Source organism: Polypterus senegalus, chromosome 2, assembly GCF_016835505.1.
Source record: "Polypterus senegalus isolate Bchr_013 chromosome 2, ASM1683550v1, whole genome shotgun sequence".
Lineage (NCBI taxonomy): Eukaryota > Metazoa > Chordata > Cladistia > Polypteriformes > Polypteridae > Polypterus > Polypterus senegalus.
Genome location: NC_053155.1, coordinates 56,114,936 through 56,138,199, shown reverse-complemented (window position 1 = coordinate 56,138,199; position 23,264 = coordinate 56,114,936). Strand labels below are relative to the sequence as shown.

Below are 23,264 nucleotides of genomic sequence, written 5' to 3'. Positions count from 1 at the left end.
CATATGCATCAAGCCTGCAAGTGTCTTGTTATTATCTCTAGTTACATTATTAATGACAGCCAATTCAAGAGGTGTTCAAGCATTTGAAAGCCTCAGCCATGTTTCATAGTTAAACTAGGATCACTTTCTTCTATAGTTAGTTTTTTTCATAATATTCCCACCTTGTTATCATTTCAGTTGAAGTTTATTGATGGTAGAAAAGTGTTTCATCTTGACTTGTGGTATTTATAATTTTGCTAAGTTTTCAGACAAGTTACATGTTGATTCCTCTGCCTCTGCATTGCCCGTGTTTTTAGTGATTAAATACTTGTTTCAGAGTATATTCGGTAGTGTAGAAGGTAATGCTTTTTAAGAAGAAATGTGTGGGTGTTTGAAGGCAAAGGCTTTAGGCATGCCACTGTGATCTGTGAGGTTTATTACAAACACATTATTTTATAAAAGATTATTCTTCTACTCCAAAGAATAGCCACACAAACCAGCTGACAGGGTAAAATTGGTGAGGGAGATAGACAGAAACATGTGGAAGACAATCCAGGCAGGCTATTTTAAAAAGCTGACATTTGCTGAATCAATATATGGCCACAGTGACCAATGGTTACTGTCTGCAGAAGCAAGTGGAAGTGGAAGCTGTTATTTGGGCATTGTCCAAATATAACATGATGCCTCTGCTGGTAGTTGCCCATATCTGACAAGAACTGTATCCAAATATGTGAGTGGTTATAATGAAGAGGATCCATCACAAAGCCAGAAACCGACCAATGCTGCTCCCCGCCCTGCTGGAGGTTCATATACCTCTCAGATTCCCCACACAGAAGACTGAATGACACCGTTATGTTCCATTGGCTTCTCCCTAGCCTAGATATGCATGTAAAAATGAATTATGCATTGTATTTTTGGGGGCGAAAATTACTCTCTAAAGTTAGTTAAATATATATAACTCTTTCTGTGCCATTTTTCTCTTATCTGATTGTTTCTACCATGGTTACAAAAGGGAGGAGTATTGGCTCTGGTCTGTTGTCCATCAGGAAAGGACACATCCTGTGTGGAACCCGCGCCCCCTGCTGGATACAGTGTTTTAGGAGAGTATGGAGCCATTGATGACTTCATACTTTAGAAGAAAAATCTGGTCAGTGACTTTCATCCAGAGGTTTTCAGTCTTTTGGAGTACCACCCTCAGAAATTGAAATATTTCAAAGTGCTACCTTTCTTGTCTTCAATTGTTAAATACTTATTTCTTATTAGGTAAAACTGAAGGTGATTTCTATATTCACCTGCCGTGACCGTCTGCTGCCCCCTATATTGAATCTGGGGAATTCTAACCAGATATTACAGGTAGTTTTTGGATGTCTCTTCATTTTTCTTATGTACATTTTATTTTATTTTTTTAATATAGGAACAATAGAGTGATTTGTTAGGGGAATTTCCATACTTTTAATATACACAAAAAATAATACAGTTCAGAGATTGAATTTCGTGTGTGGCAACGAGAGAGGATTTCCGCAAAGGTAATAACAAGTGGGACGAGGGGCCATTGACTTTGGGAGATTTCAGTGTAGGCTTTATAAAGAAAGATATGATGGTCAGATATATCATGAACTACCCAGTTTATATACCTTTCCATGTGAACATACTGCATTTATTCACATATTTGCTGTCCATTAACTGAAAAATGAACTCTACTTAAAATGTATATTAAAAATTCGAAGTTACTATGCCATTGTCATGTAAATTAGTGAATACAAAAATAATTCAGGATTTTTTCATTTACACAAGCTCTTTAATGCTGATTTTATAACAGCACATTTCTTGAAATTGGGTTTATCACAAACTTTTTTCAAGTTTGTGACATTCCACAATTGTCAGATTTGTTTGCATCAGCACATAGAATAAAACGTATTACTGTTATTAAGCCAAACTTGTGAACTGAAGGTTAGTATTATTTCTGTTAAACAATATTTATTGCCATTTTCTCAACTCTTATTTTGTTGATTGCATGCCGGAAATGCTAAAGCAAATCAGTACAATATTAACCAAAATGGAGTATTCCATCAACATCAAAAAAAATTGAGGATCCTGTTTCTGTCTTGGATCCAAAATGTCTTTATTTTTTGGGAAATCATTGTGCTTCCATTGTTATTTGAACTAAATTAAAGTATACAAGTCTTGTTTATCACCAGGATAAACATTTCATAAATTTCTCCCAGACTGAAATCATTAGCCCATGATTCCCCTTACAACATTGGATGTAGTGATGTTTCATTTCAGGAGTCAATCTTCTTGTTAGCTGACTTGCCTTGATTATGTTTATTTTATCAAGAAGAATGAATTTGCCTGACCTGTAGCACGTCACTATTGTCTTTGCTATCATCACTGTTTGATTCTCTATTACAAATTAGCTCCATGGTGCTGAATGCCAGAGCCACAGGCCATCTCCAAGAAACTTCCTGCCAAGTGCAAATTCTACAGCCTCTTTCAGCTTCTACTGTATGTTGACTTGCTTCAGAAACAAGAAACATACACTTCAAAACACAAATTCTAGAAAACTGGTAATTTGTGTACTTTATCACACATGAGCTTATTATTGGCCACTTTCAGAATCAGCAACTTAGGACACCTATTTAAAATTCAAATTTGTGCCAAAAACAGTTCATTACCACCATTACCACATCTGTAGACACACAGACTTAGCTTCAGAGTACAAGACCCCTATTTGGTTCATCAGTAGTGTGTCTGACTGCAAAGAGAGTGTCAACCATTGGCAGCAACATTCATGTGTCTGGTGACTCCTTCCTTGAAGTCAGTAAATGGATTGAGAGAACATGGGGGGGTCACTAGGTCATTGGAAGGGGTGTGTGGTGTTCCCGATATCATTGTAAAAGGAAGAAGGTCCAAGTCTTTAGAGTCCTGGTCCTTCCTATTTTGCTATAAGGTTGCGAGACATGGACGCTATCCAGTGACAACAACAACATTTATTTATATAGCACATTTTCATACAAACAGTAGCTCAAAGTGCTTTACATAATAAAGAATTGAAAAATAAAAGGCACAATAAGAAAACAAAATAAATCAACATTAATTAACTTCGAATAAGAGTAAGGTTCAATGGCCAGGGGGGACAGAAAAAACAAAAAAACTCCAGACGGCTGGAGAAAAAATAAAATCTGTAGGGATTCCAGACCATTAGACTGCCCAGTCCCCTCTGGGCATTCTACCTAACATAAATGAAACAGTCCTCTTTGGATTTAGGGTTCTCACGCAAGGGCTTGATGAAGATGGTCACGTAGAGTTCTGCCTTTTAATCCACCTAAAACGAAGACTGTACTCCTTTGGTACTATTCCTCTTCGGAGAATCTTTGGGTACCCCTGGTTTGACTTTGTGTCAAAAGAGTGGTTACTGAGTGAGCGTCAGTTACGGATCTACAGCCATGTGGTGCTACCCCGAGGGTGATCCAGCTTGCAGGACCCTCATTATTGAGAACCCAAACAGCAGGACCAGGCCAAGGGGGCACCCTGTAATACCTAGATGCGGCAAATGAATGGTCATTTCCGGAGGGTGGGACTGGACCGTGTGTCTGCCTGGGGGTTGGCAACTGTGATGCCGAGCTGTTTCGTCATGTGGTGGATGCAGTGTATGCCCCCACCATTTATGATTGATATCTCCATGATTTCAGTACTGCTGCAGATATACTTTAGTACTACTTTACCTCTTACATCCTGATGAAGATTTGCAGCATGAAATACATTGGTGACTAAAGGACAATTTTTCTGCTCTTGCCCTTTGATAATATTCACAATATAAAGAATCCTGTTACCACATTTTTACTTTTCGCACTTAAGAAGACCATCTGCAATTGTTGGATATTTTTCAGTGTACTTTGGACTTGATGGAGTTTTGATATTCTTCATAAAAAAATCATGTTAACTGTGAATCTCCTCAGTCTAATTTTTAAATGAGTATGTGCAATAAGCTATATTGGCAATGTGCAATGCCATATTTTGTATGTCTTGTTTTTAAATTATTTCTATTCTGTTCTTTAAATGCACCTTTGGGGTTGTCATAAAAGTCATTTTGTTGTGTTACACAATGACAATAAAGTGCTTGAAACTGAACTTGGAAAAAAAATAATGTCTGTGGTTGTTGGTTTTGTTAATTAAGAAAATTGATACTTCAATGTTGTGTCTTTAATATGTGCTTCCTTTCTTCTTCTTTTTAATTCTAATATTTAAATAGAATACTTAGTGCTATGTTTAGTTAATGCAGACTTCTTAGTTAGGTTTATATACTAAGATGGCTGGTTTGTGACTTTCATTAGGAAAAATTAAAAGAAAAACATTAGTAGCATATGAATTCTGAACTATATTTAAACGAAATGAAGGAAATGTAATGAGGGAAATTTAAAAGGAAGAAAATAAGCGTCAGTGATTTTGCCAAAAAAAAAAAATTCTTTAGATCACTTTGCCTCATTCACTGAGTTTCATTATTATATGCTTATTGGAGCTTCTTTAAAGTTTTAGTTTGATTTTTTGCACATGGCTTAGTGTCTTCTTCTTCATTCTGTGGCTTGCGACCTCCATGATCTCGCAGCACGCTTAAACGCACTGTTCATTTAATGTTTGGCATTTTAAATGAGCTTTAGATTAAAACGAACAGTTAAATGTACTCTGAGGGGTCAGGTAAACAGTAATGCTCAGTGGTGAGAGGTAAATACAGTGTGCTTCAAATTTACATTAATGCTAATTTTGCAAAGCATTTTTTTTTTTTTATTTTTGTTCAGCATTCATGTTTTTCCTTGATTATTGGCTACTCTGTTTTGACATTTATTACTGTAGTTTCTGGTTTTGTTTTCTGTTTCATTTGTGCCATCTTTGTTTTTAATGAAGGTCAGGTTAACATGTTTTGTTTTATCATTTAGCGAGCGGAAAATAGCAGCTGTTTGTCATTTTAGATCTCGGCTCCTCATCTGTTTGTCTAATTTATAGCCTTGTTTTTCAATGTGGACTTGACATTCATAAATATTGTTTTCTTTAATGCTCCCTGTACATTTTAAATCATTTTTTTCGACTTTCATCTACTTATTTAACATGCCGTGAATTGTTTTTAATCCTGCTCATTTATTTTGTTGCAGCAGATTTTTTTGCCATCTGCTTCAACTGTAGTCACAGGCATTTAAGGTGTTTTATAATGATTTACCAGATGGGAGGAGAGAACATACTGTCAAGGGCTTGTGCTGAACCTTGTGTTTTTACAGCCTTATATTTAAGTACTTTGAAAGAAACTAAATAAATTGAAAAGGAGTGCAGACCCTGCTGCTACTGAACAAACATATGTGTTTGCTGAAAAACAGTATCTTTCTTTCTAACCATTTTTAAGGATTATTTCACCTTATCCTCAGTGTAATAAACAGAAACAATAACCAATTCTAAGCTGTCCAAAAATAGATGTGGAAATTCGTTCTTTTTAAAATGTAAGTCTTATTGTGGCAAATGCTCTGTTTCTAAATGTTAGTGAGCATATAGTCCTTCCCAGTTGTATCAGTTCCCTCTGCAAGTTGTATAAATGATGGTGGAATGACCACGAGTACTAAAGACGCAATAGGTTAGCAGGCTCTGGAGTAATCGATCATTTCTGTTGGAATTCTTTCTATCCAGAATGACTTTGCCTCGTCCGTGGGGGAGTTTTCTGCAGCTCATAGTATATTTTAATCTCCCTTACCACATAACTACTAGGATGGTGAGTTTGCTTGTTTGACTATTGCTAGAATTTTAAGTTGATTTGTGATTAGTGCAACAGAATTTCTTCTAAGTAGTGTTACTCCCATTGAGTCATTTAAACTAACAGTGCTTCAGCTGTACACATTGGGGAAACAGCTCTATCACTGTTATAGGAAAGCTGCTATGTATGAAAGAGTTGACTAAAAATGTAAATAAGGGCAACACAGATGGTGTCATTTTTAGAAAAAGAAAAAAACTATACATTGATATTTCAAATCAAAAAGTTTTGCCTATATACAAAGATGCCAAGATATTTCAAAGGCAATGTTTTCATTGCAGTTGTTTTAATAAAATGCTTCTAACATCATGAGTTTAGTTCCAGATTATAACCAAAATCATTTGTGGTCATGTTTAGAAATTCTTCATCTTTTTGCCTAAATTGCAGTTAACTCATTTCCACCTTTGGGGAGTGAGTGTGTAGCTTTACTGCTTAGTCACTTACTCTGCCCCTTTTTTCACATTTCATAATTTTGCTGTGTTTGTCTCTTAAGGCATCATAGAGGTATAAAGATGTGGGCCCTCCGAGTAAGAGACTATTGAAAATGAAAACAAGTTTATTATTAGACAGAAGCAAGTCAATTCATTAAAAAATGAAAGAGCAAAGCGAAGAGCTCTAACTTGAATGTTCCCTGGTAAAGACATTGTCTGGATGGGAGCATACGTTCCTCTAAAACCTGTATAAACCTTTCAGCATTGATAGTGCCGCTCCATATGTGCATGCTGCCAATTCCATATGCACTAATGCACCTGCGTATCATGAGATGAGTGCTGATAACAAGCCCCTCTTCCCTTCAGTCTGGGAATTTCAAATTTTGATTCATCTGACCACAAAACAGTTTTCCACTTTGCCTCAGTCCATTGTAAATGAGCTTTGGCCTGGAGAAAATGGGGGTGTTTCTGGATCATGTTCACATATGGCTTCTTCTTTTCATGATTAGGCTTTAACTTGCATTTGTTGATAGCACAGCAAATTGTGTTCACAGACAATGATTTCTGGATGTGTTCCTGCAGTAATCTTCATGACAGAGTTTTTAACACACTGCTACTTGAGGGCCCAAAGATCACGGGCATCCAATATTGATTTTCGGTCTTGTCCCTTGTGCACAGAGATTTCTCAACTTTACTTTGAGGAACATTATTCCGATGCAATTTGTAGACGCAGTTTTTGCAGATTGGTGAACCTCTGCCCATGTTTACTTCTGAGAGACTCTGCATCTTTAAGATGCCCTTTTTATACCCATTCATGTTGCTAATTAATCTAATTAGTTGCAAAATGTTCCTCCAGCCATTTCCTTTTAGCATCACTGTAGCCTTTGGTTGCCATGTCCCAACTGTTTTAAGAAGTGTTGCTGCTATTAAATTCAAAATGAGCTAATATTTTTCATGAAATAGTAAAATGTCTAACTTTCAACATTTGATGTGTTTTCTATGTTCTGTTGTGAATAAAATATGAGTTTATGAGATTTGCAAATCATTACAATCTATTTTTTTCATTTACCTTTTACACAGTGTCCCAACTTTTTTGGAATTGGGGTTGTATATAAAATAAATAGCCCAGTTTAATAAATGCTGATCTAAAATTCTCACAAGGTGTGAAAATAAAAAATCAGTAGTTGAGTGCGCAGGAGAGTGAGTCCTTGCGCTAAGTTTTTGGCCTGTACTACACAAGGGTGGCAGTTCTTTTTCTACCGTGGACTCGCAGTGTGCCACTGAATGGATCTGTTAACTTGGACAGTGCTACATTTGCAGATATATAATAATATCTGTTTACAACTTCTGCTTTTTAAGACTGTTTGGATCAAAGCATCAAGTAAATAAACATGTCAAGAGATATTCTGGCGTGATTTTTGTTGCAGCCATTGTAGTCATCATACAAGTTCAAGACATATTGATGGTAAAAAATTAATGAGGATGTAAAATGTTTGACAGGTCAAAGTCCTGCTTCTTTTGTTATTTAGGGATCACCATAATGTTTGGCCTAATGTAAATTATAAGCTGAAAATAGTTATTTTAAAATAACTTTGATCCTTCAGGACTGTACAGATTCCTTTGCTTGATTATTTTCTTTCTTTATTTATTGCACAGTACATATTGATAATTTGCAACTTTGTGCTTGTTATGATAATATATAATTTTGGGAACTAATACGTTTTTTCCCCCCTTTATTCAACAGATCACACATCTGTAGGTGGACTGGGTGACAGCTTTTATGAATACTTATTAAAAGCCTGGCTAATGTCTGATAAAACGGATCTAGAAGCACGGCAGTTATATGACGATGCTATTGAGGTAACCACATGTGGTAGCTCTCACAAAGGGGCTCTAATATTAGTTAATGTCTTTTTAATATGTATGTATTTTTGTGATTTTACACTTCTTTATGCACATATTACTAAAATACACACTCTCTATGCCAAGAATCTCTGAAGCTCATTAACACATCACACTTTTCTAAGAATATGATTAAACTTAAACTTACACTGTCAAGTTCCTTTGTGACTCCCTGCCTCACATTCCATTCCTATCTTCTTTTAACACCACATGTGGGGTCTAAGGAACAAAGAAAAGCTAGTCATCTGAAATTATAATCATCCGCTAAAATGCTTTCCCACCTGAACACAATGAAAAGCCCAAAGCAGTGTCTGTAAACCTACTAATAAATCACTGTAAAGTATATGGAAATGTTTAAAGTTGCTGAGTTTTGATGTAAAGGTCACACTTGCTGGTTATTAGAGTCATGATTGTCAACTTAAGTGTGCCACTTAAAATAACAAGATAACAAAGGTTAGTATCATTTTGCACAAGACACCATCAGATAGTTCTTAAAGGCATGTGTTCAGCTTTTAATAGTAGACCCTGTATAATCTACTGATATCTGTTTTTGTAGTTGAGTATTTGCATATGCAATTATAAAAAGTTATAGTTAATGTGTCCCATTGTTGGATTCAGCTACTTTGGGGTTTGTGGAGGGGGTCCAGGTTTTTTTCCCCAGCCACATTGCTCTGTTTTTTGTTCCAGATGATCCCAAAAATCTTTGTGAATACATCTCTATAGATTTATATTCTTTGCTGTCATTTTCTGCTTAGCTGCAGTTGCACCAATGAGCAGGTGCAATATCATAATTGTATATAATAATCATAATGAATGCTACATTATCTCCATTTATTTCACCCTTTCGAAGAAAAGACACATCCTTCTGACCGTGTGCTAACTTCAGCAATGGGAAAAGTCCCTTTCTCTGGATCTGTGTATTCGAGATGAATGCAGTTAGATTTTCCACAGCAGCAACTGAAGATGAAGACCTCTCCAGAGACACAGTGGTCTCTGTTCTTTGTGGACTCCGGGATTTTAAATGCTTTATATTGCCAGCTTGGTTGAGCAAATAATGTGTATGTAGTGTAATTTAATAGACTACCTTCACATGTGTGTGCCAATTCAAAGGTCTTCTCAAAACTAAAACTTCATGAATAATTAAGAATGGTGTAATTCCATATATCCTTAATATTTTATTTGTAATTCATTATACACTACTTTTTCAATTACATTTCTGATTAAATTGGGTGTTCTTAAAATTTAGCTTTAAAATTTATATTGCTGGCTTTAACAATAAAATGCATTATTGACTAAATGGTTGTAGCACCTTTACTTAACTTTCTCCACTGGCTTTTTTGTTAAGGATCTCCTGGAAAAGTTTTTTCTTAACCTGAGAAGTCCTATGTGATCGTGTTTGTTTTAGCTTTATTTTGAAATGTCAGTTTTTGTTTTGCTTTTGTTTTTTGCTTTTGCTTTTGAGTCTCCAGTAATGAAAGGTTCTGCTTAACAAAGTAGGTAAAATGATTATTTTTGCTTAATTTTATCACATAGTAAGCTCATGCAGAGAAATATTTTGATTCCTCTACTAAATATGAACATTTGTATTTCTTTCCTTCTTCAGGCAATTGAAAGACATTTGATTAGAAAGTCAAATGGTGGTCTGACATTCATTGGGGAATGGAAAAATGGACACCTTGAGAGGAAAATGGGCCATTTAACCTGTTTTGCTGGTGGGATGTTTGCTCTTGGGGCAGATGGTTCACCAGGAGAAAAGGCAGGACATTACTTGCAGTTGGGAGCAGAGATTGCACATACCTGCCATGAATCATATGACAGAACAGGTGAGTAAGATGGATTGAACAAGGAGAACCTGGTGAATTAACAAAAGCAACATTTAAAGTAGGCATCTCATAGCTGAGCTACCCCTAACTACCTAGAAGTCCTGGTTCAGAGAGCTGTCTTGTCACACAAGCTTATATTATTTAGGTTATATACTTGTGTTGTGAAATGATGTTTGTGAACCGCTGAATCCTCAACATATTTGCAAAAATTCATTATTAGCAAGAACTCAGGTATAGGTACACTATATTTTAACATCTTCAAAGATAGAGCTTAATTATTCTGCTTGCACAAAATTTAAATATCCAGTGACTGTGTACAGAATACTGCATAAGAATAGATTAAACTGAACTAAAAATAATGTTTTACATAATTCTCTTTTGCAAATCTTAGAACTGGTCAAGGCCGTTATCTTTTCATTTTTAACTGTTTATGACCCTGAAAATAAATTTGAGTCAGCATTGCATAACTGTACGTTAATAAATACTGTTTTGTGGTTATTGTTGCCATGTAAAAATAGAATAGTGCAGATAATATCCTTAACATTCCTTCTGTCTCAGTACAAATCTGTAATTTAGTGATCCTAATTATCTTCTCTCCTTACCATGTCTAATTATGATCTTAAAAGTAATGTTTTTGCTTTAGCAGTTATTGATGCTTAGGTTTGTGTTTAACTCCTATTTTTAATAGCTTTTCTTATTTGAGATGCACAGTATTATTCAAACGGTGCACAATTTCCATATTTCTAAAAGGCAAGTGTGATGTTTGCATGAAGTAAAGAACATTTTGTTTAGTATATCTAAAAACATAATTAAGGATTACTCAGTATTTATAATTATACTTTTGCACTGTTGGATTAAGCAAGTTGGAAATTGTTATGCTTATGCTAAGTATTACCATACATAATATGATTGTATTGCTCATATGCCCTTTTATTTTTTTATCGCTTTAGTGCAGATATACAGTGCATCCAGAAAGTACTCACAGCACATCACTTTTTCCACATTTTGTTATGTTACAGCCTTATTCCAAAATGGATTAAATTCATTTTTTTCCTCAGAATTCTACACACAACACCCCATAATAACAATGTAAAAAGTGTACTTGATCTTTTTTGCAAATTTATTAAAATAGAAAAATTGAGAAAGCACATGTACATAAGTATTCACAGCCTTTACCATGAAGCTCAAAATTGAGCTCAAGTGCATCTTATTTTCCCTGATCATCTTTGAGATGTTTCTGCAGCTTAATTTGAGTCCACCTGTGGTAAATTCAGTTGATTGGACATGATTTGGAAAGGCACACACCTGTCTATATAAGATCCCACCGTTGACAGTTCATGTCAGAGCACAAACCAAGCATGAAGTCAAAGGAATTGTTTGTAGACCTCCAAGACAGGATTGTCTCGAAGCACAAATCTGAGGAAGGTTACAGAACAATTTCTTCTGCTTTGAAGGTTCCAATGAGCACAGTGGCCTCCATCATCCGTAAGTGGGAGAAGTTCGAAACCACCAGGACTCTTCCTAGAGCTGGCCGGCCATCTAATCTGAGCGATCGGGGGAGAAGGGCCTTAGTCAGGGAGGTGACCAAGAACCCAATGGTCCTCTGTGGAGAGAGGAGAACCTTCCAGAAGGACAACCATCTCTGCAGCAATCCACCATTCAGGCCTGTATGGTAGAGTGGCCAGACGGAAGCCACTCCTTAGTAAAAGGCACATGGCAGCCCATCTGGAGTTTGCCGAAAGGCACCTGAAGGACTCTCAGACCATGAGAAACAAAATTCTCTGGTCTGATGAGACAAAGATTAAACTATTTGGTGTGGATGCCATGCGTCACGTTTGGAGGAAACCAGGCACTGCTCATCACCAGGGCAATACCATCCCTACAGTGAATGTTTTTCTGCGGCAGGAACTGGGAGACTAGTCAGGATAAAGGGAAAGATGACTGCAGCAATGTACAGAGACATCCTGGATGAAAACCTGCTCCAGAGCGCTCTTGACCTCAGACTAGGGCGATGGTTCATCTTTCAGCAGGACAACAACCCTAAGCCCACAGCCAAGATATCAAAGGAGTGGCTTCAGGACAACTCTGTGAATGTCCTTGAGTGGCCCAGCCAGAGCCCAGACTTGAATCCGATTGAACATCTCTGGAGAGATCTTAAAATGGCTGAGCACCGACGTTTCCCATCCAACCTGATGGAGCTTGAGAGGTGCTGCAAAGAAGAATGGGCAAAACTGGCCAAGGATAGGTGTGCCAAGCTTGTGGCATCATATTCAAAAAGACTTGAGGCTGTAATTGCTGCCAAAGGTGCATCGACAAAGTATTGAGCAAAGGCTGTGAAAACTTACTGTATGTACATGTGCTTTCTCAGTTTTTTTTATTTTTAATAAATTTGCAAAAACCTCAAGTAAACTTTTTTCACTGTATAATTTTAATCTAATATTGAATACATTGCATTAATAGCAGTATAATTAGAACAGACAATTTTTTTTTTTTTTTAACCACAGATGAAACCTTAACAGAAGTAATCAGTTTTCTTGTTGTGTCATTACTAGTATGAGTCTGTTGCTTACAGTATTTATTCTTTAGAAAGTGTAAATCAGTTTGTTTGGGCTTAGGAAAGACTTTATTAACCAAGAAAACATTTGGGCATTTGATTATTTGTCCCACAACCAGTTATGTTTTTTCATCTTTAAGTGATGATTATGCCTTTTGCTAGATCCCCAGCCAGAAGTTTAGATAAGTTTTGTCTCCAAGCTGATTTCCATTGGCATTTAGAAACCAATATTCTTCAATAACTGAATCATTTCCAGTTTTACTGAACTCCAGTAAAGACTTCATCGAGTCTGTTTTAGCCATTTGACAGTTTCCACGCCCTTTTCATGTGAAGGTTCTTTTGTAGTACCAGCTACATTAGGGATTAAGCTGTGGATTATGTACAGAGTTGTAGGAACATCCTTAACTGCCAAGTGAATAGCATGTTAAGACATTTTAAAGACTTTTTGCCATAAAGTCTGCTTTTATTGAATTTATTAATTATAAGTCTGGAAATGGAACACTGGACCTAACCAATACATTATTAAAACCTGCACTGAATTATTGTCACTTGATATATCTGTTTTGTCCTAGTCAGATATATAAAACTAAAAATGAACAGTATGCCACTGTAAATGTTTAGATACACTTTACCCTTTCATTTCACTGAGGGAAAACATCATTTTGTAGTTCATTACTTGCTAATCAGCTTCCACTAATATGAGACAAGGTGATGGTCCATTGATTGGGCTAATGTGAACGCTAAAGAGTGATTCACAATTTACTCTGCATATTCTTAATGTAATAGAATTCTTTTAGCCTTTAACCTTAGTAAAGCTTTACATGGTTAATGAATAATTGCTACTTTTTCACAATGCTGCACAAAGTTGAAGATGTCTTAAGTTGTCTTCAGTTCAAAATAATGCTAATGGATACTTTGAAGATGGACTGTGTTACTGTCAGCATGTAACCTTGAAGTGATAATTGATGAGCAGCTCACTTTCACCGATCACATTGCAGCAGTCTCTCGTTCATAAAGACTTGCTGTATATAAGATCCACAAGATCAGATCTGACGGAGTATTCATCTCAATGTTTTCTCTAGGCCTTCATCGGTGGCAGAGATACTGGAATGTACTGTCAAGTCATTGCAGATACTCCAAAAGGCACGTCATTTTTAACCAGTTAAGACAAACACATGTCATTCCCTTTCTCAGTTCACTCCATCGGCTCCTTATGGCAGCATGTTTCAAGTTCAAGTCATTAATGCTTGTACATAAGCTGAGCTGGGGTAGTTTTCAGGCTCTTGAGAATGAGTGCAGTCACTGCTGGTGGATAGAATGAGTGCAGATGTGACGAAGAAACCACTTTAGCAACAAAGCTGGATGTAACACTCTTACTTTTTGGTTTAGAAGAGTGCTAGAAGTTTTCAAATTGTAGTTTAATAAATGTGCTAGAATAAAGGAAGAGCTGAATTTTCAATTCCACACACTGTTCCAGTTTTACTTGTCAGTCAGTGCCCATTGCAATATTTTACTGAACTGTAAAGTACCATACATTGAAATCAAACACAAGAAAATGATTATGCATTTGAAGCCATGGTGAATCAAGTTGTTCAGTGATAAGATGCTTATGCTGTGACATAGTCTGGTAAATACAGGTCTTATATTTGTAAACAGCAGTGTTTTAAAGTCATGTAAGTACCTAAAAGACTAACCCAATAACTGATGCCTTGTAGACCACGGGTGTAAAAAGACTAAAGCTTTCAGAATCACTGCTGTATTGAGGTAATGTAAATGGACTGTTCAATACAGCAAACTCACAAACAGTGGCAGAAGCAAAATAATAATATATCTGAAGTAATCTATACTAATAAAAGGCAAAGCCCTCACTGACTCACTGACTGACTCACTCACTCACTGACTCACCTATCACTAATTCTCCAACTTCCCGTGTAGGTAGAAGGCTGAAATTTGGCAGGCTCATTCCTTACAGCTTACTTACAAAAGTTGGGCAGATTTCATTTCGAAATTCTACTCGTAATGGTCATAACTGGAAGCTATTTTTCTGCATACGCTGTAATGGAGTTCAGCTGGAAAGCCGTGGGGGGCGGAGTTTCTTCTGACATCATCACGCCTCCCACGTAATCACGTGAACTGACTGTCAACACACTACGTAGAAAACCAGGAAGAGCTCCAAAACGCGCTGAAGAAAACATGCAGTATATAATTGAGAAGGCAGCGAAACAATAAGAAGCGAGCGAGTGACATATACACTGAATCCTCCAGGCACTACTTACAAAAGGTTACATTGACAATCGCACAGATGAGAAGCTTCGATGAATGTGCTCCATAACGCATTAAAAAAAATAATGCATTTAATCACAGTTTCAATTCCAAGCAAAGGGGAACTTGTGTCAATGCATGATTTCCTGGTACATCGATTACATTGATCAGCGCTTCCCAAAACCTGACGGTCATAACTAGAACCTTCTTTCCTATATAGTACTGTATACGGCCATAGCGGGCAGCTCGCTCACCGTGGGAGGCGTGGCGGCTGAAGAAATGTGCTTAGCATATTCATAAGTAAGGCTGCTGCGCAACTCAGCACGCCTCGACAATCGCACAGATGAGAAGCTTCGATGCATGTGCTCCATAACGCATTAAAAAAAATAATGCATTTAATCACAGTTTCAATTCCAAGCAAAGGGGAACTTGTGTCAGTGCATGATTTCCTGGTACACCGATTACATTGATCAGCGCTTCCCAAAACCTGAGTACTGTATATAAAGACGGTCTTGGAATATTTCGGAATATATAATGTAAGCGCTGGATAGTCAAAACTTTATGCAAAGATGCCTACTTTTAACTTACATTCCTACCAAAGACATTTCTATCGACTAAATAAAAATTCCTTCTTGCACGTGAGAGCGGGAGTCATCCGTTTTAAATAAATTAAGATTTTGTACAAATAATGTTTTTCATTTTTCTACCTTGTTGGATTCTGGCACCCCCAGCAACAGTTGCTCATATAGCAAAGTGTAAAATGTTATCTATAATTTTATTTTTTTTTGTTATGGACTTCCCCAAAACTGTTGATCCCTGTAAATAGTTTATAATATAACAACACTATAATCTGTTGTAGCACGAGCGTTAATTAGCGTCACACCTCACAACCTGCGTGTACCACGTTTTTGGCTCTAACGCTAGAAGCGCGGTGGATGCTGTGGGGGTAAGTTCTGGTTTCTGTTTCTTTCCCGATATTTTTTTCATTTACTTTGTGTTAATAATTTATAATCGATTTAATTTATTACTTAATAGGCAGAGGAAAGAAGACGTGTATGTGACGCTCTCTTTCTTTTTGTTTTGCAAAGATATGCTATATAAATATATATATATTTTTTCTTTTCATTTGTTAAGAATAGATATGACAACAACACTCATATCAATGACAAAACAATTACATTAACAATCATGTTATGTTTTTTTTAATTTTTCCTTTTCTTTTTCATAACTTCTTTTACACACTACTTCTCCGCTGCGAAGCGCGGGTATTCTGCTAGTGTGCAATAAAAATGGGTATATGCATCAGAATAGTACCATGTTAATGAACTTTAGAGAACATTGACTGTTTAAGCTTAAACTGTAATTGAAAGACTTTGTTCAAAAACATGAGGTATATTTAGGCAAATATTATACATTAAATTTTTATTTGAATATTTAAATAAAATAGTACATTGTGCATGCTAATACTAGTTACCATGTGATTAATCTCATTTTAACCAAAAAGATCAGAGTAGGGGGTTTTGAAACTGAACCCTTCAATTACTCTTCCTATTTGTTTAAATATTCTCAAAGTCTAACATTTCTGGGCAATCTGTAAAGGAGACTTTGAACTAGTTTTAAAAATTCATGGAGAAACATGAAACCTTTTACACTTGTACTGTAAGTTATGTTTTGGAAGAGTCCTTGCATGTGTTTAGTAAAAAGAAGTTGACTTACCATATATATTTGTCGCATTGTACATATTTATTCTCATTCTTATTGGACAGTATGTTGTAGTGGTTAAGGCTTTGGACCCTTAGATTTCAAACCCGGAGGTTGAGGGTTCAAATCCTGCTACTTACACTATGTGACCATGAGAAAATTTAAATATATATAAATGATTTAGATAGGAATATAAGTAACAAGTTGGTTAAGTTTGCAGATGATACCAAGATAGGTGGAGTAGCAAATAATTTGTAATCCGTTATATCATTACAGAAGGACTTAGATAGCATACAGGCTTGTCAGTAAATGTAAAGTATTACACATAGGAAGTAAAAATGTTAGGTTTGCATACACATGGGCGGTATGAAAAAAGATGAGAGTACACCTTATGAGAAGGATTTAGGAGTCAAAGTGGACTCTAAGCTATCGACTTCCAGACTGTGTTCAGAAGCCATTAGGAAGGCAAGCAGAATGTTAGGTTATATAGCACAATGTGTGGAGTACAAGTCCCAGGAGGTTATGCTAAACCTTTATAAGTGCACTGGTGAGGCCTCATCTGGAGTACTGTGTGCAGTTTTGGTCTCCAGTAGGGAATCCATTCCCGGGAACCCCGCATGTCATTCCCGGGCTCCCAGGGATGACACAGTGCACGGGCATCTCATATGTGAACAGTTTTAGAATGACTGACACTTATTTTTAATAAAACTACTACAATTACTACAACTACACCAATAAAAGACTAACCTTACCTACAAGCAGTTCATGCTGTCATATAAGTACAGTACATGTATCTAGTTAGTTGCGGTAATAAGAGTGTAGAAAGCACAATGCGTCCAGGCAAGAGCGCACCTTCGTGCAGAGTACGCCAGCCGCTGAGAACGCACGCTCTGCCTCCACTGAAGTAGGCGGCATAGTCATCAGATACTAATACACTTGTTCTAAACAACGCCCGCGCTTGCCGTTGCTCTGAAACACTGCCATTTCAACTTTTACTGATGCATCCAGTTTCTTGTCATCATTCTATGATGGCAAGTTTCTTGGCAAAGATAATGCGGATGCAACAGACTGACGCGTTGCAATTTCAAGTTGCTGTTCAAAGGTCTTGTCTGACAGACGTCAATGAAGTCTGCCCCATCCTGGCATTCGTGAGCTGCAGAGTGCAGACTCCTCCCAGTCCACTGTGCTCAGTCTTAGTGGGAGCCGGGAGAATGACCCATTTCTCGGTAATTACAGCAGTTTCATTCCCGGGAATCCCGGGCTCCCAATTCCCTAGTCTGCAGGCTACAAAAAGGACATAGCAGTGCTAGAAAAGGTCCAGAGAAGAGCGACTAGGCTGATTCCAGGGCTACAGGGGTTGAATTATGAAGAAAGATTAAAATTATGAAGGGAATTAGTACAGTGGATTGAGACTGTTATTTTAAAATGAGTTCATCAAGAACACTGGGACACAGTTGGAAACTTGTTAAGGTTAAATTTTCACACAAACATTAGGAAGTTTTAGACAGTAAGATGTCAGGGATTTTCAAAACTCGACTCGATGTTTTTTGGAAGAAATAAGTGGATAGGACTGGCGAGCTTTGTTGGGCTCAATGGCCTGTTCTCGTCTAGAGTGTTCTAATGTTCTAAAGTCACTTGACCTGCCTCTGGTCCAATTGAAAGAACAAAAGAAATGTAACTAATAATAATATTGTATTAGTTACCTAATGTAATGCGTTTATGAAATGTAAATTACTAACACCTCTAAAAGAAGAGGTGCACTGCCATGCATGCTTCTGCTAGTGCATTTTATTTTAGTTTATTTGAGAACACTTTTTCTGATAACTTACTTTACCAGCTTTACATATAAATATGGCTTTGACCCACAGAATGTGATGCCCAAACTCATTGATCCCTTCTTGGCTTGACACACCGCCATTTTTCCACTTCCCATGTATCACTGTTTTTTCACAGCAATGCCTTAAATAACGTATCTGCTTTACACTGTGACCTGCTAATGGTATTGATTTCAAAGTCTTACCAGACACATTTATGCTCACATTCTGCCAGCTTCTTTTGCAGTTGCTTTCGATTTGAAATCACTTTAATGGAAAGCAAGCCAAATACCAGCTTTATCCTGAAGCCCATCAAATCAACAGTTTTGCTCGTGATCCATGCTGGCTATGTACTTCAGGTTAAATTTAATGTCAAACTACAACCCCCCTTACATTGACCCCATCTGATTTTATAGCTTCCATTTGTTAAAGGTGACTATCAATACCACAGTAGCTAGCTGTATTTAAGATATCAAATATTACAATTTTGGGTATGAGAACCAATTTGAAAATTAATATTGACATACTGTTCAAAATGTTATAACAGCAGCTTTAAGTGTAGTTGTGCAGTATGCAACTAAATGCCTTAAAGCATGAAATATCATTCTGCCTATAAACAAATATAATTTCAGAGTCCTTGATAAGCTGCAACATTATCTTTTGCTAGTAACATTAAAGCACAAAACCCATCAACATCCTAAGGTTTTTCAATATTTTTTGTAAATAAATCAATATCTTGGATATCAATAGTTACTTTAAAGAAATCATAACATGTTACCAAAAAATGCTGGGATTTAAAATATGAATAAGATACTTACTGCTGCACGAACTGCTCAATCCTAAACTTTGATTAAATAAACTGCAGCCCATTCCAGTCTTTCCAGTTCATGCACATGCAGTGGGAGGCAGTTGCATTTCCCCTTGCTGTATCTGACCAAATAAAAGAAACAGTGTCAATAAAAACAAGGGTGATGTGTCCGCTATAAATGAATACTGACAGTTTTTAAAGCAAAGGCTTTACACTGTAATTACATTAGTGTGTACTGTTTTCTGCTTTATGAGTACTATTTTCAAACCAAATTCTGTGAATATAATTTATTAATTAAATATCCAACTTACTTTGTTTTTTTGTTTAGTTTCTTTGTTCAAAGCAAGCTATTTTTCCTATGATGGAATAACTTCTAAACTGTTTATTTATCATATTGTTGTGTTACAGTCCTAAAACTCGGCCCAGAAGCATTCAAGTTTGACAGTGGCTTGGAAGCAGTTGCAGTCCGGCAAAATGAAAAATACTACATTCTTCGACCAGAAGTGATTGAGACCTATTGGTATATGTGGAGATTTACACATGATCCAAAGTACCGGCAGTGGGGTTGGGAGGCAGCACAGGTATTGTTTATAAATTTGTCTTTGTTTGTATATTAAAGTTTGATTACTACATAGCTTACCTTCTCATTATGTGCCTCAAGTTATCTTAAAATTATATAGGTCAATAGAGTTTTTCCATATCTTAATGTATACCAATATTAAACTTACTGTAATATTATGTAAATGAGTAGGAAGAAATGTCACCATCCCTGTTTATGATGCTGATCCTGTGCAGAGTACACTTGCACACAAAAAATGACCAGTGGTCAGCTAATAGTTACCCTGTTGTGTTCATCATCAGCCGTGGAGTCCATGGAGCTGTGAAGTGATGTAACTGCCAGTGCACAGCTGTGCCACCCATAATTATTTGTAAAAAAATATTTAAAAAAAAAAAGTATTATTATAGCATGTAACACATTAATAGTTTAGGTAAGTGGCTTCATGTATACAATACCTTACCACTAGATTTTTTAAAGAAATCTTTAAAAAATATTTTAATGCCTGTAAAACGCTTTATACAGTACACATCCTCTTCAGCCATGCTGCTTCTTTGACATCACAAGAAAACTTTGTAGATGTTTCAAACATTTTCAGTTTGGTTTTGAATATTCAAAGTAATATATGTAATAGAAAGCATTTGAATTTTACATTTTAAATATGAATGTGACATTACTAGACCTCATCAGAGTGCAAAAGAAAAGAAATATTGTAATCTAGGTCATCGAAGATTAAGAGGTGTATAATTTGGGTTTACACATTTTCTAACACAGTGTTTTCTACTCCTGTACTTCACACTGTCCTAGGTCTTTGAAGTTATAATTTCTATAGATGAAGCAGTTTCATTTAGAAAAAAAGAAACAATGAGACTAGTTATAGTGACGTTACTAGTGTATACAAATAGGCATGCATTAAACATTTTGAAAGTCTAAAAAAAGATTCATTTTGAACATTTAAGGTATAAAAAGGATAGGTGCATGCAGTGTTTCTTATTAGTGACATGTGTATTGGACCAGTTGGAAGGTCCTGTTATTGTTTAAGAGGACAATAAGATTTTACATGAAGAGGTCTTTTTATTACAGTTGTGAGTCCTGAATTTGTTAATTTGTTTGGAATTGTGAGCTTTACAATATTTTCTTAGGAATAGTATATATTTTTACTCCCATTTAACTTGAATCCTGAATTTTCCAACAATCATCTATTGCCTGTAAAGAATGATGAAGTAAAGATTCTGTGTTAGTGATACAGAGTGGTATATCACATATATACAATACATGGAAACCTTTTTTTTTTGAGCAGTCTGAATTTACTGAATCTTCACAATGTTATCCAAATAAATAATGCATGATTTAATAGCAAACATAAAAGGAGAGGTAACTGAACACATGCTATTCTACTGCATAAACAAAGGAATCAGGATTTAAATACAAAGGTGTTATCTAGGCTATTGTTATTGCCTCAAACGTATACTTTCAGAGTGTGGCAAAATAACAACCACATCAATCTGTCTGAAGCTTGTTGTTTATCCAGCTGTGTACTACTTAAAACAGTTAAAAATAAAAAAATCCTACCAATAATAAATATATCTGCCTCTGAAAACTAATGGGATGTGTTCCGTTTTTCTTAACTTTATTGTTTGTTTTTGCCAGGGCTTTTGTGGTGTCATTTAAGAGAGTTAGGGGTCTGTAATTTTTTTCAGTTTTATAGTTGGCTCACATCAGCATCTAAAGGTGAAGTAGGACATGTCACAACTGTTTTCATACCCTTTCTTTTCAGTTGAAGAACAGGCAGTTAGGTGTCTTCCTCAGGGTCACACATGGAGGAAAGGCAGGGATTAAATAAGTATCCCTGTGGTTTTAAAGTGTAAAGCCTTAGTTACTATACACCATTGCACATTTAAAAGTAAAAAAGACAAGTTAAGTGACCCTCTTTGGATCATACAATGAGCAAGATTTAAACAGAAAACCATGGGGTATAATCTCCAGTTCCTTTGAATTTTCCCTAGAAAAACAGGTTTAAAAGATGGCCATAATCATTTTGAACATATCTTGCTTATCTAAGTTATGTGAAATATTGATAAAATTACTGATGATAGCTTTCATATGTATACGTACAGAATTTATTTAATACCCACCAGGACCGGGTCATTTTCTGTCTTAACAGATTTAATAATGCTAATTTTATATAAGTTGTTGGTTCTGTATAGCTGTGTTTTGATCAAGCCTACAGTACTTGGAAATCCATTTATTTAATTTCTGTTTCAGATTAATATAATGCTACATAATAATTGTGAAATAACTTTAAATTATTATTAATAGATTTAGATTTTTTGGTGGTATTAATTCCTGCAATAACACTGAACACTTTCCTCATACTATATGTATTAGGTGTGCTAAAATGTTACTTGGCTTCTTCCCCTGTATGCATAATGTGAATGGCTTGAATTAAACAGTAGTTTTTAAAAGGTCAGACTCAGACGAGAATGCAAGCCGCTTCTTGCTTCAGAGGTAGGTATTTATGTATATACTTCCATAAATATTCAAGATTAGGCTCATAATTTCTAGCATTCTCCTTTCATAAAATTCACAGAAAAGAATATTATTTGGCCTCTCAGGTATCTTAAGAAGAATTCTCTCAGTGAAAATAGAAATGTAACTCTGTCTTCATTTGCAAATAGAAATGGTTTAAATTGCTAGAAAACCTTTTCTAAAGAGATTGATTTGAAAATGACACTCCAATGAGAGATGAATAGTTATCCATATCTTCATATCTGCATGTATGAGAATGTATTATTATTTAAAAAATACATAAATAAAAATTATGACGATGATGCACTAGGAAGGAAAAAAAGAGTACAGTTTTGAATATTACTGAAGCAAATTTATGCATCATATACTTGGGAGTATTTAAGAAGCCTTGAAATAATATAACAGATTGGAAGCACTGTGTCCTCCACACTGATCTTTAACACAGGCACCCCAAAACTCCTGCTGTTCCCTTATTCACCAGTGTGTGGCCAGACACAGCTCTACCACTGTAAGCTTGGTCACCAACAATGATTATCCTTGAATGTAATCTTTATCCAGAAACAGTATGTTAATACAGTATATTTGAAGTAGGCAAAATTACATGGCACATCCTTAATAAGATCTGGAAATATATTAAAACTGGAACCACCACACATTTTTGTAGTACTATAACTGCCAAGGCTTCGCCAAGTAGTGTCTAAATACAATACAATACAATTTATTTTTTGTATAGCCCAAAAGTGCTGTAATGGCTTTTACAGGCCCCCCTGCCTTGACTCTAAAAGAAGACAAGGAAAATCTCCCAAAAAAACCCTAGTAGGGAAAAAAATGGAAGAAACCTTGGGAAAGGCAGTTCAAAGAGAGACACCTTTCCAGGTAGGTTGGGCGTGCAGTGAGTGTCAAAAAGGAGGTGGTCAATACAATACACAAAATAGAACAAAACACAAGTAAACCTCAATCTATACTAATAAAAGGCAAAACCCTCACTGACTGACTCACTGACTCATCACTAATTCTCCAACTTCCCGTGTAGGTAGAAGGCTGAAATTTGGCAGGCTCATTCCTTACAGCTTCTTTACAAAAGTTGGGCAGGTTTCATTTCGAAATTCTACGC

At 36.1% G+C, this 23,264-nt stretch overlaps 1 protein-coding gene across 1 annotated transcript in view; it reads left to right on the top strand.

The window, feature by feature from the left end:
• The window catches only part of man1a2 (mannosidase, alpha, class 1A, member 2), a 524,864-nt gene that overhangs the window by 472,509 nt on the left and 29,091 nt on the right, over positions 1 to 23,264 (top strand). Inside the window, exons 10-12 of the mRNA XM_039743738.1 lie at positions 7,946 to 8,061; positions 9,707 to 9,926; positions 19,474 to 19,646. Coding sequence (XP_039599672.1) covers positions 7,946 to 8,061; positions 9,707 to 9,926; positions 19,474 to 19,646 — 509 coding nt within the window. The remainder of the gene's footprint in view (positions 1 to 7,945; positions 8,062 to 9,706; positions 9,927 to 19,473; positions 19,647 to 23,264) is intronic.